The following is a 17,528-nucleotide window of genomic DNA, read 5'->3' as shown; positions in this document are numbered from 1 at the left end:
ACAACAGTGAGTTAACAGCTGTTAGCTGAAAACTTTTCTGCATACGGTGTGAAGCTTTTTCTTAAAGAATTTGAGGAAAGTGGGCAAAAAGAAGTGCCTAAAGCAGCAGAAATAGGAAAAAAAAATCAGCAAAAACCTGACCTGAGAGATCCGTCCTTCACTTCATCTGTCTACTGTTGACTGAAGCCTCATCAGAAGGAGGCACAAGGATAGAAGGATGGCTGTCAAGAAGGGAGGGAGGAAACGTGGAGTCTATGGATCCAAATTAGAAATTTTTAATTTTAATGAGGACATGAGGTGCAACTGTGAGTGTCTACAGCAATCTGTAAAACACAGAGGAGGGGCTGTGGTTTTAGTTTTCAACATGACAATGATCCCAAACACACAGGCAGTGCAGTAAAAGCATACCTGGATAAGACAAAAACACATAACAAGGAACAGGATCAGTCATGGATTGGCCTTCCCAAGATGCAAACATCAACATTATGGAAGCAGTGTGGGATCATCATGACAAAAAATGGAATAAAAGTCAGTCAACAACCGAAGAAGATACCAGAAATTGACTTTCAAGCTTTCAAGAATTGAGGAAATTGTTAGCAAAGTTTAAAGAAATGAGGTGCACTTCAAAACTCACACAGTTAGACTTGGTCTCTTTAATCAAATTTTTACTTCAACATGAAAACTTTTTGGACTTTTGGTGATGTGAAGCAAGGACTTGAAAAAAAACCCATTAAATGTATAGTTTCAGTTGTGGGTTTTTCTGTATTGCGTCAACATTTGAATGATTACAAAGAACAAACTGAAACCAAAAGCTGGAAAATAAACCTAAACTCATGTTTAGCCATTTAAGCTCCACCTGTGTCCACTTTGCTGTATGTGACTGGCCTGTATTTGTTGCTGTTGCTTCTTTCACACACTAAACTCAGTACTAGAAGTTGAGCAGCAGGCCATGGCCTCTCCTTTCCTCTGAGATTATGTGTGCGGATTGGTTAGCGCGAGATCAATGCAGGTGCTGTTCTGTGCAGGTCTGTTTTTGAGATTATAGACAATTTGTTATTGTTTTCAGAGAGATGTGATAGTCAGGCATATTGTGCTACAGCCAATTCTCTGCCAGTTCATCTCCTGTCCAGTGTTACTCTGCCCTCCAAACAAAACACAGACCCCCTGCCTGGAAACTTCCTGGCTGATAATGAGGTGATAAAGGTTGTGGACCTACAAACAGGGTGAATTCCCTGTTTTCATGTTGCCACCACACACGCAAAACCAACAGATACAGGCATGCACACACCTTGTTGATCTTAGCATTGGTTTGACAGTCCTTGGACCTGGTCGTTCTATCATTGTGTGTGAACAGACTTGTTTTTCCTCTGCTGAACGGGAGTGCATATTTTAACTTGTAACAGAACAATGCTGGACCTGAAGGGTTCATTGTTTCTGCCAGGAGGGCCTGGTGGAGGCGGATAAGCCAAAATAACAGTTTGGGAACATTTTGGACTTAAGACAGATGAAATGAAGAAAGAGCATGGATAATGAGCTGGAAAGAATGAAGAAAGCAAAAGCAGGAAAAGTAATTGGAGATCAGAACGCAAAAAAGTGAGTCAGAAAACACTCAGTTTAGCTCTAAGCATGTTCAACTTTGGACTAGTTAACAGTTTTGGAAAGCAGCCATAAGAATTCAAATGTTTTATGTCTGTCAGCAAAAATATGTTATGTAATATATTACACATATTTTTAGTATCATGAAAAAAGCACCACTAACTAGTAAGTTCATAGTTTATTCAAATGTAAAGCACAAAAATACAAACTTTTCCAATGATATAAAACAGCCAAACAGTATATATCCATCTGAGTCAGAAATATTTACACACGATTACATTCAAAAGGTTTTCTCTGTAGTTATTGCAGCCATATGCTGAAGTGGTAATTCTCAGAGTTTTCAGCTCTAATTTCTTCTGATCAGTAATTGTTCACAGATTGCAGCCACAGGAAAAATAGCTTAATACAATTTATATATAACTTAACGAGGGCTTTTCTACTTCTTAAACGCTGCTTCGTGCTGCTGGTTGCGTTTGTCCAGTGGTCTCAGACGCCCTGCTGTGTGTCACAGCCCAGCACCTCCAGACGCAGAGCGATGTCTTTGATCCAACCCCGTGGGTGGATTCGGATGTAGCGGGCAAACAGCGGAGGCTCAAAAACATTGATGGCTTCTTCGTCAGGGTCGTCATTTCCTTTGAAGATCTTTGGATGAACAGAGGAAGAAAGAAGAGAAGCGGTAAGTAAACAGTTTGACAGATTCATGCAGAATCGACACATATCTGCACCTGGTTGTGCATGCCGGCACCCAGAGCATTTTATGCCACTAAAACATCAAAATGCTTTAAATGCCAACACATTTTGGTAACCTCCCTGAAGAAATAAATTAAAGAAGCAGTAAGCATGTTAGTCATTGTAGTTTTATGGACTGTTTTATGTAGGTGAAGTCATAGAGGAAGCTCGAGCCCATCCCAGACTGACAGAGGCCTCATTTTACTGCAAAACTAAACACTAAGCCTACCTTTTCTCTCCGGGCTCTCTCGTCTAACACGCTGCTCCAGGAGTGCCCATCAAGACTGCTGGTGACTGAGAACTCCGTCACCATCATTTGGGTCATCAGTGATCGTGCTCCTTGGGTGATGACTCCTGTGATGCGTCTGACTTTCTCCAAGTCAACCTGCAGCCACTCGTGGGGGTTGTTGTTCTGAGGTAAGAGAGATACATGAGGAAACATGGTTATATATAAAAGAGAGAGAAAAATGATTAAGTGCAAGTACATTGTGAAATTTAGGAAATTATTATAAATGTCTATGTTCGGAAGAAAAAGGTGGATACATTTAGGAAATACATAAATCTTGAGTCACCCATCATTTTAATGTATTTTTCTTGGAAGATGGGGGAGCTGCTAATTAATTAATTAATTAATTAATTTGCAGCGTCCCCTGGCCTACAAAACACTCTGAAAGTCAGTTAACCTGGCCTGTTTACTTGTTCTGCTTCTTGTTTTGTTTTGAAAGACTCACATGTCTTGTTATTTCAGTTTGTCTTCTTTGGCTGAGACACCAGTCTCTGCATTTAATGAGTCAACAGATTGTTGGCAACTGTGCAACTAAATCTGATCTGCCACTTTGTTGTTGAGCTGAAGTGGTTTCAAAACACTTCCACTTTGCAATAGCACGGATGATGGTGTAATATGCAGAAAAAGAGATTTCACCAAATGACTTAATGTTGGTGCATTGTTACAGCACCACACCTCTTCAATTCTGTAGCAATGGGACTGAAAACACCTGAATTCAAAGATGAAGAGGTGCAACCTAATGCTTCTGTCCATACTGTGTACGGCTGCCTGAATATTCAGTAAAGACTTTGACCTTTGGAATTTACGTTGAGTTCTTACACGGACTGTGGATTGATCCACTGACCTTCTAGTTACTGGACAAACAGCTTGACCTCTTGGGCTGCAGAAACTCAATATTGTGGTGTGTAATTTAATTGACAGATACCCAACAGAAAAAAAGCATGTTGACAGGATCAATACGTCCAGGCAACATACAATATATAGAAGCCCGGATTGAAACCAGGGCTTAAAAAATCTAACTGAATTTTTGTTTTTGCAACATTTAATCCACCGCTATGCTCAACCACTTAAATAAAAAATACACTATCTATCTATCTATCTATCTATCTATCTATCTATCTATCTATCTATCTATCTATCTATCTATCTATCTATCTATCTATCTATCTATCTATCTATCTATCTATCTATCTATCTATCTATCTATCTATCTTTCTACATTTGTGATATTATGTGCAAAAATTAATAAATTAAATTAGTAAAAAAAAACTTTTATGACTAAAAGAAATGGATACATGTTTCTGAATGAAGCAGATAAAGCAAAGAAAGCAAAGAGATGTAGAGATGGCCAAAATGAATACCACACTGCTTCCTCTCCCGTATTACCAGGAAGGAGGAAACTCATAAACTAAGAAAATGCTTTTGGCAATGCGATGCATCATTTTCCACTGACATGACTTTGCTGTGCATGGCCAGACCTACACGAGTGCTTATTGTGAAGACTTTTTTATGTACTTTAAATCCTCCATTCGTCATTCAGGAAACATTTTAGCTGTTTACTGCAGGGAAACGGTTGGCATCAGAAGTCTAAACAGAACTTGAAACTCTGTGCTCTTTATATTAAAACCCAGTCTAAAAATCAGATCTCTCATGCTTACAAAGAAAAGCAAAGAAAATGTGTTTTTTTTTTCAGTATCCTGTGACATATTTGCAGTATTCCTGTTTAGTCTAACCTTAGCACTCACTTCAGGTACTAGAGGAGCCAATCAGGATGTTAAAAAAAGGAAAATATTATCTAATTCGATCAGATCCTTGAAACCTTTTAAAAAGACTGTTCTAGGTAAAAGGTAGCGCGCAGTGGTTGACCTCAGTCCCAACTGATGTGTGTGACCTTTAATAAGCAGCTCAAGAGTTTTCCACAAGGACAAATCACACCTCTCAAGTTCAGTGCTGCGAAGTGTGAAAATGATAACTTCAGACAGAAGATTGAAAGCTTAATAAATGTCATTATGCAAATTACTGCTCTCTCAGTGGTGAAGCTTCTTGAACAGTATAGCTGAGGCACTGATGGTGCTTGCAAAGCTGATCTGTTAATATTTTTGCTGCTTAGAGTAAAACATTTTTTAATATTTCATTTGTATTCCAAGATTAAATGAGATATAAAACAAACTGTCTGGTTTATGGTATCCTCAGTGGGCAGACATATTTTTTCCCAGACATCAGAGTTAAACAGAACTTATGGTTTGTGTGAACTGCACGTCAGACACACTGTAAATGGTCTCCGCTCCACTAACTGTAACATAATCAATATCCTTTTCTCCTCATGTGTAGTTCTGAAATGCTAAATGAAGGCCAGAGTAACTTCCCTGAAAGCCGCCACTTGTTCTTATTCTTTATGTTTATTAAAAATAAGTCAGTGTACAGTTTTCTACAAATTTTGCATATGTGTAATTATGTGTGTGCATGTTCACCATTGGCCTCCAGGCGTTGGCGCCGCCCTCCTGGTGGAGGCGAGCGAGACTTGGTTTCCAGGTACGGAGAAACGAGGAGTGAGATGAGGAAGCGCTGAAGCTGCCATCAGGAATACTCTTCCTCTGGAGTCCGAGAGGGAGAGAGCAGCCTGGCAACGCACATATATCCCACAGATATGATGTAAGCACTTTCACAGTCTATACAGAACTACATTGAGATCATTCTTGTTATTTTTGGTACAACTCACTGTTGAGATCACAGCCCAGCAGCTCCAGCCGGAGAGCGGGCCTCTGCACAACGCGGTAAGGGTGGATCCTGATGTAACGTGCCACGAATGGCGGGGAGAAGAGGTTCTCTTTTACTTTGGAGCTGTCCAGGTTGCCATGAAAGATCTACAACAGAACCACTTTTTAGATCACACTTGGCAGGACGGCATGTTTTAGCAGAACAACCCAGCACTGAAACAACTGCCGCACATTCTCCATACTTTTCTTTCTTTTCCAGACTTGAAATTTGCTTGAGATGAGTAACCAAGTATTTGGTGTCTTACAGCATTTATTTAAGAATGAAACAATTTAATAAAGCCTCCTTTTTAGTTCATTTACTATTTATCCTTGGCTTTTCATTTCTGTGGTGCTTTGACACAAAATAGAAGCAACTATGAGGAACTGGAAATAATTTTAGCCGTCGACTCAATCAAATATTAAGTAACAGCTTCACAGCAGCAAGTTTCACTTTTCGCTTGAGCTTCTACTCTTCACTTTAACTTTTGGATTCAGTAGAAAGGAATAATGGAGGAAGCGGTTTGTCTTCCTCCAAACATGAAACAGGAAACAGATAGCAGAGCTGCTTTTGCCCTGTGAAATGTTCCATAACACACAATTTCAAACCAGCACACATTAAATGACATCATGCCATATCTGGAACTTCAATAAAAATATAAAAGTGGTCATGTGCTCTCTTTTTTCTGGCGATGTGGGGTTTGCAAATGACATGTGTGGTTTCTAGTTTTGGACTTTTCAAAGCTGCAGTACTAATTTCCAGAAGGGTTAACATTTTAGTGGTGCATGCCACAAAACTGCAGCTGCTGTCCAGTGTAATAATCTTATATTTAGATTTTGTTTTTAAAATCTAGACATGTTTATCGTAACTGGCCTTATTTGTCATTTAAAAAAGCTACAAGTTCCCTTTATAACTGGATTGCTCTGAGTCTTTTTATAATCTTATTGTCATGTTTGTGTGGTGCAATGACAGTCAGGACGCCTGGCTTATTTGAAGTAAAATTTACTTACTTCAAGCCTCATATCAGAAACTGTGGAATTAAATATCACAGGGCAATTTCAACCCTTACTGTAACAGATATTCAGCATGTGGACATACATTGATGTTGCTGGTCTCGTTTCCTCTGTAATTAGTCCAAGTTTCCTGGTCCAGGCTGTAGGAGACAGTGAAGTATGTGATGTAGTGCTCTCTCAGCCTTGACCTCACTCCCTGTGTCTGCACACCATGCATGAGGGTGGGTCTTTGCAGATCAACCTAAAAACACAGACATTGCATTATATTTTCCTGTGCCCTATTTTTGGTTTATATGAGATAACTGATTGATTAAACTGATTTTGACATCATTTTTTAGATCAGTTCAGAACATCATGACTTTACGTAAGTGAAGGAAATAGAGCAGAAACAAAGAAAGCTGCACATCTAACCTGTATCCATGATTGCTTGTTTTTGCCCATCCAGGCATTGATATAACCTGACTGGTCCAGCCTCGCCAGCGCTGGTTCCCAGTAATCTAGACACACGTGAAAACACAGTTATAATCCATCTCGCTGTGGGTAATTTCCGGGCTTTCAGATCTCATAAAGTTTCCTGGTGGCCACCAGAGTGAGTTCTTTTAATTTGTATGTTAAGCCCTTCATCTCCTCTGCGCACACTAAGAGGGATTAAGAGCCTTCTTGGTGTGTTTCCCTGCTGAATTGGACTAAAATAAATAAATATAATAATAACTCTTCCCCTTCTCCTGCTGTCTTACCTATGTGATCTGATGCTGTGATCTGGGAATCTTCAATCTTCCCTGATTTCATCCCCAGCGGCAAAACACATTCTGCATAGCAAAACCAAAAAAATTCCATGCATTACAAGTTTCCACATGCACACAAAAATTACCCATATATTATACAATTTTTAGCATGTTCTGCTGGTACCATCCTTCACCTAAAAACTCAGTCAATACTATTTACAGCAGCATTACTTGGTCAGAGTACATTGCACGTACTTGGGTCATAGACCAGTAGTTTAGCCCTCATGCCAGCCAGCTGATAATCTCCAATAGTGCATTCCACCAGCCAAGTGCCGACCGTGGGTGGTCTCATCTCCACCGTGCCAAATACACCTAGAGGAGGGAGGAATAAATTGGTGAGCAATGCAATACATGAAAAAAGTGTGTTTCATTGCAGGAAAAGCAAACAAAAACGTGTTTAACCCCAACTGGTAAAAAAAGAAAATCTGTTATTTCAGTGGAAGCATCTGTTCATGTGTCATCATATGATGAAGAGCAGTAGAGTCTGGGAGAGTGGAAAAATAAGTATATGAATATGCATATGTATTTACCAGGGAAGAGGTTGTAGACGCCCATACGGTGTTCCTGCTTAGCATGAATAGTGAAAGGCAAACCATGGAAGTGCACAGCATGGATCTCTGTGTCGCTTCCTACGTTCAAAAGGTGCCACCTGACTCGCTGGTACTGGGCTAACAGCAAACCAGGAAGAGTCTCTGCCACATAGCCGTTTATTGCTGAGGATAAACATTGGCATTACTTATTAGAGTGATTACAGCCTAGGCAGGCAGATTTTACATCAGAAATCAATGTGTTAATCTTTACCTGCAAACTTATTGCTGGTGTGGTACCAGGGATCCTCAGCATTGACTTGACAAGGTGGGGCACAGTGTCGCTTCAGGTTCTCCTCCAGGTACCAGCTTTTAGTTTCATCAAAGGTGTGGAAGAGCAGGGAAAACGCCTGGATGCCTGGCTGCGTGTTCTCATTGGGCCGGAGGGTACCAGGCTTACAGATCACAAGTGGACCGATCAGACCTGAGTGAAGGTCCTTCTCCTAGAATATAAAAAAGAATTGTGAATTTTCTCCTACTCAGGTGAATAGTGTTAATGTTGGACATTTTAGTTCCTATCTTAAGATAGGAACAGGGTACAAATGAAGACTTTGCAGACCTTGTCCACAGTGGAGTAATAGGCCCCAGTCTTGCAGTCAAATTCATAGTCAGTCGGTCCTTGTTTCTTGGTTACTCTCCAGTTATAAGTTCGGGCTTCACCAGGAGGAACGGGCTCTCCTGGCACCCCGGGCGGAGCAGAGGGGGAGCTTGTTTGGGCAGTGCTGGCCCCCTGGCTTCGGTCATAGACTCCGTGAAGGTGAAAGGAGAACGGTCTGGATGCGCTGTTCTTAAAGGTCACCTGGGATTAGACATAGTGAGAAGATGGGTTTAATTAACTAATTAATTGATGACCATTGTTCACATTTATTTCCATATTTCAGCACCAAGTTAGATATCTGCCGAGTCTTGAGGAAACAGTCATTGTTTTACTTTGGTTTGGGTACAGTAGCACTCACAGTAAGGAGATCATTAATCTCAGTTGTGATGACAGGTCCCATGATTCCCAAGTGCTCCTGAAGCTCCCCTCTGTCTTCAGGTAGCAGGAAGTCTTTATCCTTGTAGGCTCGAAACACCACCTTCTTATAATCTGGCAGGAACTTCCTGATCCCTCGACGTATCTCACTAAAAGGAGGGATTGAGTCGAAACTGCCGTTTACACAAATTATATTAAAGATGTATTTTTTTTGGTTTTCAGGTGACATTAGGATTTCACATTTTAATGGGGGAAGTTGGTTGCATAAACACTGGGTGGGCTTTCAAACAGTTTCCTGTCCTCTCTCAGTCTTCAGCTGACCTATTCTTATTACACAAACTTGAGAAAGAAGTCAAAAAGGCCAGAAAACAACAGGAAAAATAAAGGCATAGTGCCACAAATGTTTGACAGTTTCCTAGAATTTCTGCAAGGAAACTTAATTCTTACCCGTTTTCAAAGACCTGTTGTGGTTTTCTGATGCCGTAGTTCCAGATGATCTCCTCTGCAGCAATGTAGTAGTGCCGAGGTCTGACTCCTCCAGAGCGCACGTTTATGTAATCTGCACCAACTGTATCTAATGTGTCATTCGCCTAAAAAACAATTCGAATTTATGTAGTGAGACTCGTGCTATTTAATGTCCTTTACAAATGTGCGTGAGACATACATCCCGGTACCTCATAACTGTAGTCATCATACTCGAAGGACAGATCAATCGTTGTGTTTGCAGCAGTGTAGTTGACTTCCACATCAGGCAGATCATGTATGAGTCGCTCTGGCTTGATGCGAATGTGGTTTTGCGGTACTAAGTTTTTATCCATATCTGCTGAATTTTGTAACTCTGCAGCTGAGACCTTGGTGCTCAACAGGGGTTCCCGGTCCAGTATGATCTCGTTGCTCTCTTCAAGTTCTACCACTGTGTCATTCTTCTCGCTTTGCATTTCTCTGCTTTCCTCAGCTTTTGCCTTGGCATCGATGTCAGTCATGTTTTCCACAACTTCTCCAACAATCTCCATTGTAATTTCTTCATCCATTAAATCTTCAGAGCTTATGTCTTCATCTGTCTCATTTCTGTTTGCCTGCCTTCTCTGTCTCTGTCTTTCTCCATGCTCTGTCTGATTCTCAGAAGCTGCCCTCTCTCCATCTCTGTCTAATTCTTTCAAGACATCCAGTGGGATTTCACTCTCAGAGGGAGCTTTCCCCCCTTTCAGCGATGCTACGTTCACTTTCCTCAGGCGGCATCTCGGTCCAGTTCCTTCAGTTTGAGCAGTGGTGTTAAGTGACTGAGTACTGTTTTGAGCCCGGGCTTTCTTGCACACTCGAACCAACACTGTGTGATTTTCAGGTCTCAAACCTCTTGGCAGGAAGTCTATTTTATCAATATAGTCAGAGAGATCGTCATCCCTGTCTCCATTCCCGCAGGGACGAACGGTGTAGTGGATGCTCATCCCGCGGTTCTTGAGGCTGCTGTCAAAGGCACTGATCTCCCACTCACCTACAAGAGGGGAAAAGTGTGTGTGCGATACAAAGTAAAACATCCACTTTGCACACAAGCCAAACAACCTTTGTGTGCCCTGTATAACTGCCTTGATACGCATTGTTAAAAAAGCAGCGCTCTCCAGATTGTTACATCCCTGATTACAGTGTCTTTACTGTGTCTGTGTCACTTAGGGGTGGAAATAGGGTACCAGAGTCACACAACAATAAAAAACCAAGACTCCAGAGTTGCCTAAAGTTTGAATCCACCCACCAAACAATATTTAACAAATGAATTTGTTCCTGCAATTACAACAGCTGACTCTCTCTGCAGATGTTGGCCTATGACCTTACCAATAAGCTCCGTCTCCATGGGAAGAGTTATAGCAGTCATGGGAAATAGGGTGAGGACAGACTGGTAGAGGCCTTGGTACTGAAACATGTTTCCAGTGAAGTAGACGGAGAGGAAGTCACTCTGGGTGCCCACACTGGCAACGTGCCAGAAGGTCACATCAGTCTGACACATCACAAACTGACGCCTGCTGAACATGATGCCATTTACACCTGAAAGGAATTAAGCAAATCAAATGATTTATTTTTCAACTTCTGATGATTATTTTATATTTTGTGTTCAAAAGTGGCTTTCATTTCAGTAACAACCACCGAAAAGAAGTAAACGTAACTCACTGTAAATGACATTTGAGTTGTAGAAGTCGGGCTCCGTGGTGTTGAAGGACTTTTGAGTGGACTTCCGCATGTTTTCATCAAAGTACCAACTCCTGTTCTCATCAAATATGGCGAATATCAAGCTGAACTTCTTATCTGGTCCCAACTGCATGCAAAAACAGGATTCAGCAAAACACAGAGCAAGCTGCAATGTTACGTCAGTGCACATTAACGGTTGTGGCTGCAGCTTGAAAACATTAACATTCTCCTAACCAGTCGTCCTCTGAAATCGATGGCGTCATACTTGCAGATGAGCAGGGTGCCCACCAGCCCAGAGGCCAAGTCCCTCTCTGGGGAGACAGTGCTTTGATACAGCTGGGTCAAACACGTGGGGTCTCCTTCCAAGGGCCCATCATCTGTTGTTAGCCTCCAAATGTAGCCAAACGTCTTGTTGGGGGGCACACCCATTGAGTGCAGGTCACTCTCTGCAGCTGTTTGGTTAGATTTGAAAAGACTTTGTGAATGAAATCATTAGGCGTTAATAAAGATAATCAATCAGATGTTAGAGTCTGTCATTTTGGTGACAGGGACTAATCAAAAACAATCACGTTTAACTTGTCAATTTTAAAGGTGCTGTGTTTAAAACTGTCATTTATTTCTTGACTTTATCTGTGTGCTTTTCGGATCAGTAATCTGCTACTGCAGGGATTATATTTACAGATTAAAAGTGGGGAAATTACCTTAAACAGTGTGAGAAACCTTAAAAATGCTACCTCGCAATGACTAAAATTAACTTTTCGATGTCTGACAAAACCACTCAAAACTGAGAGACAATAATTTTGTCTCTTTAGCTTACCATTTGTGGATCTTTGCAGCGGAAAGATCTTGGTAAGGCCGTTGGGGTAGATGTTGAAAGGGCGACTGGCCAGGTTCTTAAAGGTGATCTGCAAAATATTAAAGCCATTCAAAGGTAGGTTCACCTCTCAGTCTGGTGTGATTCTGATAGTTTTTGCTTAAATTTAAGGATGCAAAACTCTGAAATGTTATTCACTCACATGGAACTGATCATTGACTTTTCCTTTCAGAATCGGGCCGAGGAGTGGGCTGTCAGGGTCTTTCCGCTGAGTGAAAGATCCATCTGTGTATTCCACATACACGACCTTTTTATACTGGTAGCTGAGGTGGTGTGAAGCTGAAGGCAAATATCTGGACTGGAACTCACTGATGAAGCAAAGAGAAAACAAACATTGAGTTAAACAAGTGTCGCTCTGTTTTTCTTCTGCTATTCTGCTATGATTCCTCTCAGTACCTGTCAGAGGGTTTGAGATGAGGAGCGTAGTTCCAGGTGACCTCTTCAGCAGCAATATAATGCACCCAGGTTTTGGACTCCTGTCCTCTGAGGCTTCTGACTTGCAGTTGTGTATTCTTTGGTTTAACGTTGATCACGTTGAACAAATCGCCATCGTCGAAGTTCTCGTCGCTGTAGTCCTCCTCGTGTTTGACTTGACGCCGGTTGGGCGCTGGAGGAGTAACGACCTCGGGGCATTTTTTCTCCACTGTGAACAATGCGTTCATGCCATCTGGGGCAAGCAGACGTGCACAATGAAAATAAAGACTCGCAAAACAACAAAATGAATAAAATGTTCTGGTTCCGGAATCTTGGTCTTTCTTACCATGGCGGTGAGCATGTATTTTGCAGCTGATTAGAAAGCTGCCGATGGTGTGAGGTCTCATTTCTGCGGTGATAAAGCTCATGGGGGTTACCTCCACGGTGACTTTACGATGGTTCAATATCTGAAGAAAAAAAAGCAAACAAAGGCAGTGTAGTGCACATTTAAGATCGCGTTTAAAAATCTAACATCACCTAACTCTTAGAAAGAAAACACGTATCCCAAAATGCTTTGCTGTGACAAACACGGTTTAATGAGCTTTATTATATATCTGTTGCACTGTTTCTGAAGCCAAACTGAGTGTAGTGTTGTATAGAAAAGTAATAAGCAATAATAAGGAAGCAGCACATATTCCTTAATCTAAGTGTATTCTTATTACATATACATGTTCCTGCCCTTCCAGAATGAAACATTAGATTACCGTCAAAGAATGATCCTGAAACTGAATGGAGTGGATTTCTGGAGCTGTGCTCATGCCTATCAGATGCCAGAACACAGGATTTCGGCCCTGACACATTGTCAACCCTACACACAAAAACACAGAAACAGAGAGAGTGGGTAAGGCAGAATAAAATGCGACCAAATTCCTGTGACGACCAAATACAAAGCAGCCACTGATAAGCTGTGCCCGCACAGTGTTAGCGGCAATTAACATTACAGCATGACTTTCTCGCTGTAATGTTAAGTGATTTCTGTTCTGAGTCGGGCTCTTTGATTACCAGGTAACGTTGAGTTAACAAAGCCATTGATGGTGTGGTATTCCTTCTTGCCGTTGCTCCTTTTGAACTTCTCTCTGCTCACCCTCTCTCCAACCTCTCCATACCAGCTTTTGGTCTCATCAAACACTGCAAAAAAAAGGACGAACGCCGGATATCTCCTCTCCTCGTCTTCTGTGAAGGCACCTGAAGGAAGACAGGCATAATTCACACGATGCAGGATGCGATAAAAGGATCCCATCGAGTACATTTCCACAATTCCTTACACTTCTTTGAAATTCTCTTTCCAGTCCACTGCTTTTATCTCCATGCAGTGCTATCATAACTATACCTCTAATTGAAACATAACAGAGTCAGAGTAGTTAAAGCTAGATGATGCTCTGATTAAGACGGCCTTATTTCTTTCTTTTTATGTTTTTGATTTTTGATAGTATGTGTTTATGGAAAATACCAACAGAAAGATGAATCAGTAGCATTCTTACTTGCTTTACAGATAAGCAGAGCACCAATGAGTCCTGAGTTAAGGTCTCTGACTGTATCGACTCGTGATGTGTATGAGTAGGTGAGGCAATCGGGGTCGCTGGTGGTGGGGCCGTCTTTAGGGCTGATGTCCCACACATACTCATAGTATCCTCCAGGAGAGACGGCATCATCTTCCTTCTCCTGGCCTGCTGTGGAGTCATCATACCCAGCTCCTGGAAAGAAACCACATGTAATCACTTTGTGACTCATCTGTACCCTTCAAGCAGTAGAAAGAATTGAAAGCAGAAAATACACTCTCTAGCCACTCTGTCTTAAAACTCTAATCAGCCAATCCCATGACAGTAAATCAGCGCATCATTTAGGCATGTAGATAGGTAGTCAAGATGATGTGCTAAAGTTCGTCTTGGGCCAGAACCATGTCACAAAACTCAAATAATCTCAACTGGTTCATTGGACACAACATTGAGTCTGCTGTACTCAAAATGCTTCCAAAGTCACCAAATATCCAATAGAGCGGATGTGGTGGAACGGGAGATTCACATCGTGGATGTGCCACCGACAAATCTGCAGTAACTGTGTGATGCTATCAAGTCAATGTGGACTAAAATCTCTGAGGAATGTTTCCAGCACCTTACTGAGTCTGTGACATGTTGAATGAAGCCAATTCTGAAGACACAAAGAGGTTCTAACCCATTACTAGCGAGGTGTAGCTAATAGAGTGGTTGATGAGTGGCGGCTTGTGGTGACGCTGAAGTGATTGGATCTGCTTCATCAAATCCCGTTCCTGGACATGGCAGAAGCTGCTTTTCAGATTAGGATAAGCGCAGTTATAGGAATCTATCCTTTGGTGGTAAGACATGAACTGCTTACAGAAACTGACTGCATTAGATCCATGGCAGCATTAATCTGTAGGGGGGTTATTAACACTAAGAACCTTCTTAAGTCAGTGATATTCAGCTATATCCTTGACGGTTGGGTAGTGTTGAAGATGAAAGAAGTTTAAAGACTGACTGTTTGGCTCTCACAGGCAGTGCAATATCTGCACACGCAAGATAATGAAAACCGTTTCTCTTGGTAATTTCTAAGGAATGAGGTGGCAACTGTTATTTCCTGAGTTCTGTATAACTTAGGAAACCGTTTTCATGATCAAACCATTAATAAGCCTTAACAAGCAGTTTTTTTGGGTACATTTTGATTCGGATAACATATTTTCAGACTCAAGCAAAACCGGAAAAGTGTTGATCTCAGCCAAAGTAGTACTGGAAAGCAAGGATCTGGGCTTTTCTTTTTTTGTGAATGAACGTTATGTTTAAACAGACATGAGTCAGAAAGCTGAGTCAAGTTCTTGCTAGCTGCTTGGTGAGGAAGAACAGAATCCTACTGAGTAAGGTTCACCTTGTGAGTAAGTTTATGAGTGAAAGCAAGACAAATTCTTTCCATTCTGTTACTCCAACCTTCAGATTGTTTCCAGTAGGTGATCCCCACAGGGCTGATACTGTAGGGCTGAGAGGCTAGGTTTTTGAAGTGGACCACCACCGTTTCACCAGCCTGTGTGACGATCACAGGGCCTTGAATCCCTGCAAGAAAATTACATCTTTTTTTTTTTTTTTTAAGAATTCAAACAATTCAGGCAAAAAAAAGTTGAATTTGTTTCTTTTTTTTTTTTTTCAAACCACTCAGAAAAATTGTCTGACTGTCCTTGGATGTTAATATTACATTCAAAAAATGTGGTATGATACAAGCACTTATGGATTTTTTTTTATTGATTATTTAAAATATGTACAAGGAGACTTACCTGTCCATGCTGGTCTTGGCTTGGGAACAGTGTATGTAGAGTCCGTATACTCCCTATAAATTGCTTTGATGTATTTTTGCGGAATGTCCTTGGATGTCCTTCTTAAAGATAAAAACACGCATAAAATTATGAAGAGAAACTTATGAGAAAACTGACTTAAAATATCCTTATTAGCTCTTCCTTAATAAAACTGCATTTAATTTACTTCTAGTAATTCAAAAGTAATTTAAAGAAACAAAACAAAAAAATTACATAAAGAAAAGCTAAAAACATAAGAGCAAAACTAACCTAACTGACTGGACACAGATTTTTCTGAAGCTAAGTCTTCTTCTTCATTTGGAAACATAATCATCACAATTATTTACCAACCGAACAGACTGCTCGTGATTTCATTTGTCTAAATCAGACTTATATTTAAGAAAGAGTTTACCTTTGTTCAGTTGTTGGGTGAGGCTCGTAGTCCCAGCCGATTTCTACAGCTGCTATATAATACTCTCTTACAGTAGCACCTGGCTGCTGCGCTTGCTCGATGGAGGAGCAGAGGAGAGGCAGCAGAAGCGCGAGTGTCGCTCTCATCGCTGCGTGCGCACTTGTCGGCTCCATGGCGTCCCGGATCGAACACTGCCACGGCTCTGGTGCGCCTTCCGTGGGCTGAGATATTTAAAGGGAGGAGGGCGGAGAGGGGCCAAGTCACTGAGAGGTTCAAGCACGCGGGGGATCTGTGGTGGCTGGGGAGTGTGTGAGTGAGATTGCGCGCTCTGCTGTGGTAACATTACATGACAGTGTTCCAGGAAAGAGATTTATCTAACTTTGCTACACCATGTGGCGCCCAGAGTCAGAAAGTTACCCCGAGTCACACATTCTTAAATACTTGTAATTAAGGAGCTTTATTCATACACACACTCACTCGTACATTCAGCAACAGTTTTCCATGTTGGAAACATTATTGATAAATAATTATGAAACACAAGCCAAATATCCCAGTTTTACAAACGTTCATATATACTCATAATGGACATCAATTGTATTTTGGGGCTTTTCATGATTTCTTTAAACAGTTTTTTGTTTGTTTTCTTTAAGGTTGGAACGATTGTACTGCAGATTCGTTAATCACAAGAATCGGGTGCACAAGTTTGACTTTTTGGGGGATTTTTCCTAATCCACACAGTGTCGAAAGTACACAGACGGACACACACCGCCTCTGACATTTGGTTAAAAGTGTAAGTCGCACATTAACTGATGCTTTTGGAAGTTTTTGGCATAATTCTGGCTGGATATTTGAACACTCATTTCGGCAGAATTCATGCCAACTCATTGCTTTCCTGAATTTAAGCATAGTCTGCAAATCTTTGGCAGAGTTGAGCTCAGGGCTTTAGGAAGTGCATTCCAAAAGTCTAATGTTAGCCTGCTTTATCCATTCCAAAACCAGCTTTGATTTATGTTTGGGAACACTGTCCTGTTGAAATACCCAGTTGTGTTCAAGATATCTAGATTTTTATTTGAGTTATGGCTCCCGCTTCATTGTTTCATCCACTGTGCAATGCACCACTGCCACTGGCAGCAGAACGGCCTCAGAGCATGATGCTACCACCACCATGCTCGACAGCTCAGACAGTGCTGTCAGGTTTGAATGCATCACCTTTACTCTTCCAAACAGACCGCTTGTCATTGTAGCCCAACAGCTCAATCTTTGTTTCGTCTAACTAAAGAATTTTCTCCAGAAGGTGTTTTAACTTTTCCATGTAGGCAGCTGCAAATTTCAGTTGAACTTGAAGGTGTTGATTTTGAAGGAAGGGCTTCTGTCTCAGTTGGTACCCTCTCAGTCTCAAAGAGCACAGGCTGTTATTTAGCTTATTTATAAAGAGCAAATATTGATGAATAACAGGTAAGTGGAGTGGAATTGGAATAGCAATGCTTTTAACATACCTTGCAAGTATTGGGTTGAACCATTTTTGCCTTCAACACAGCCTTAATTCTTCACAACATAGATTCATCAAGGTAC

At 41.2% G+C, this 17,528-nt stretch overlaps 1 protein-coding gene and 1 long non-coding RNA gene across 3 annotated transcripts; one reads left to right on the top strand and one right to left on the bottom strand.

Annotated features, from left to right (window-relative positions):
• Positions 1 to 1,759: 1,759 nt before the first annotated feature.
• Positions 1,760 to 16,145, bottom strand: f8 (coagulation factor VIII, procoagulant component). Of its 2 annotated transcripts, none has more exons than XM_085431007.1 (27): positions 15,957 to 16,145; positions 15,527 to 15,627; positions 15,186 to 15,308; positions 13,731 to 13,943; positions 13,252 to 13,434; positions 12,954 to 13,057; positions 12,536 to 12,656; positions 12,172 to 12,442; positions 11,918 to 12,083; positions 11,719 to 11,806; positions 11,136 to 11,353; positions 10,884 to 11,028; positions 10,551 to 10,760; positions 9,398 to 10,215; positions 9,171 to 9,313; positions 8,707 to 8,872; positions 8,310 to 8,549; positions 7,965 to 8,193; positions 7,694 to 7,876; positions 7,359 to 7,475; positions 7,116 to 7,187; positions 6,790 to 6,875; positions 6,464 to 6,619; positions 5,331 to 5,475; positions 5,083 to 5,231; positions 2,555 to 2,737; positions 1,760 to 2,238 (listed from the first exon to the last, which is right to left on the bottom strand). In XM_085431007.1, the coding sequence occupies exons 1-27, from the start codon at positions 16,127 to 16,129 to the stop codon at positions 2,083 to 2,085; spliced, it is 4,959 nt and encodes a 1,652-aa protein (XP_085287133.1). In that variant the 5' UTR covers positions 16,130 to 16,145; the 3' UTR covers positions 1,760 to 2,082. The 2 variants fall into 2 exon arrangements, with proteins under 2 accessions (XP_085287133.1, XP_085287139.1); XM_085431013.1 differs by having other exon boundaries at positions 15,527 to 15,624.
• On the top strand, positions 2,212 to 5,408 carry LOC146717789 (uncharacterized). The gene is made up of 4 exons (XR_014914945.1): positions 2,212 to 2,272; positions 2,475 to 2,742; positions 5,096 to 5,263; positions 5,345 to 5,408. It is a non-coding gene; the product is annotated as an uncharacterized LOC146717789 (long non-coding RNA).
• Positions 16,146 to 17,528: the final 1,383 nt, after the last annotated feature.

This window comes from Copadichromis virginalis, linkage group LG2, assembly GCF_057382275.1.
Source record: "Copadichromis virginalis isolate Kocher_CV1m ecotype Utaka linkage group LG2, C_Virginalis_male_GT1.1, whole genome shotgun sequence".
Taxonomy (NCBI): Eukaryota; Metazoa; Chordata; class Actinopteri; order Cichliformes; family Cichlidae; genus Copadichromis; species Copadichromis virginalis.
This window is presented reverse-complemented; position numbering and strand designations above follow the sequence as displayed.

What these genes read in the sequence shown, in the direction of transcription:
- f8 (XM_085431007.1), bottom strand. Translation starts at nt 16,129, where the DNA reads ATGGAGCCGACAAGTGCGCACGCAGCGATGAGAGCGACACTCGCGCTT. An exon ending in TTCAGGATCATTCTTTGACG is followed by an intron (nt 12,657 to 12,953) that starts GTAATCTAATGT and finishes TTTTTTCTTCAG; the next exon opens with ATATTGAACCATCGTAAAGT. An exon ending in AGATTAATGATCTCCTTACT is followed by an intron (nt 8,550 to 8,706) that starts GTGAGTGCTACT and finishes GTCTAATCCCAG; the next exon opens with GTGACCTTTAAGAACAGCGC.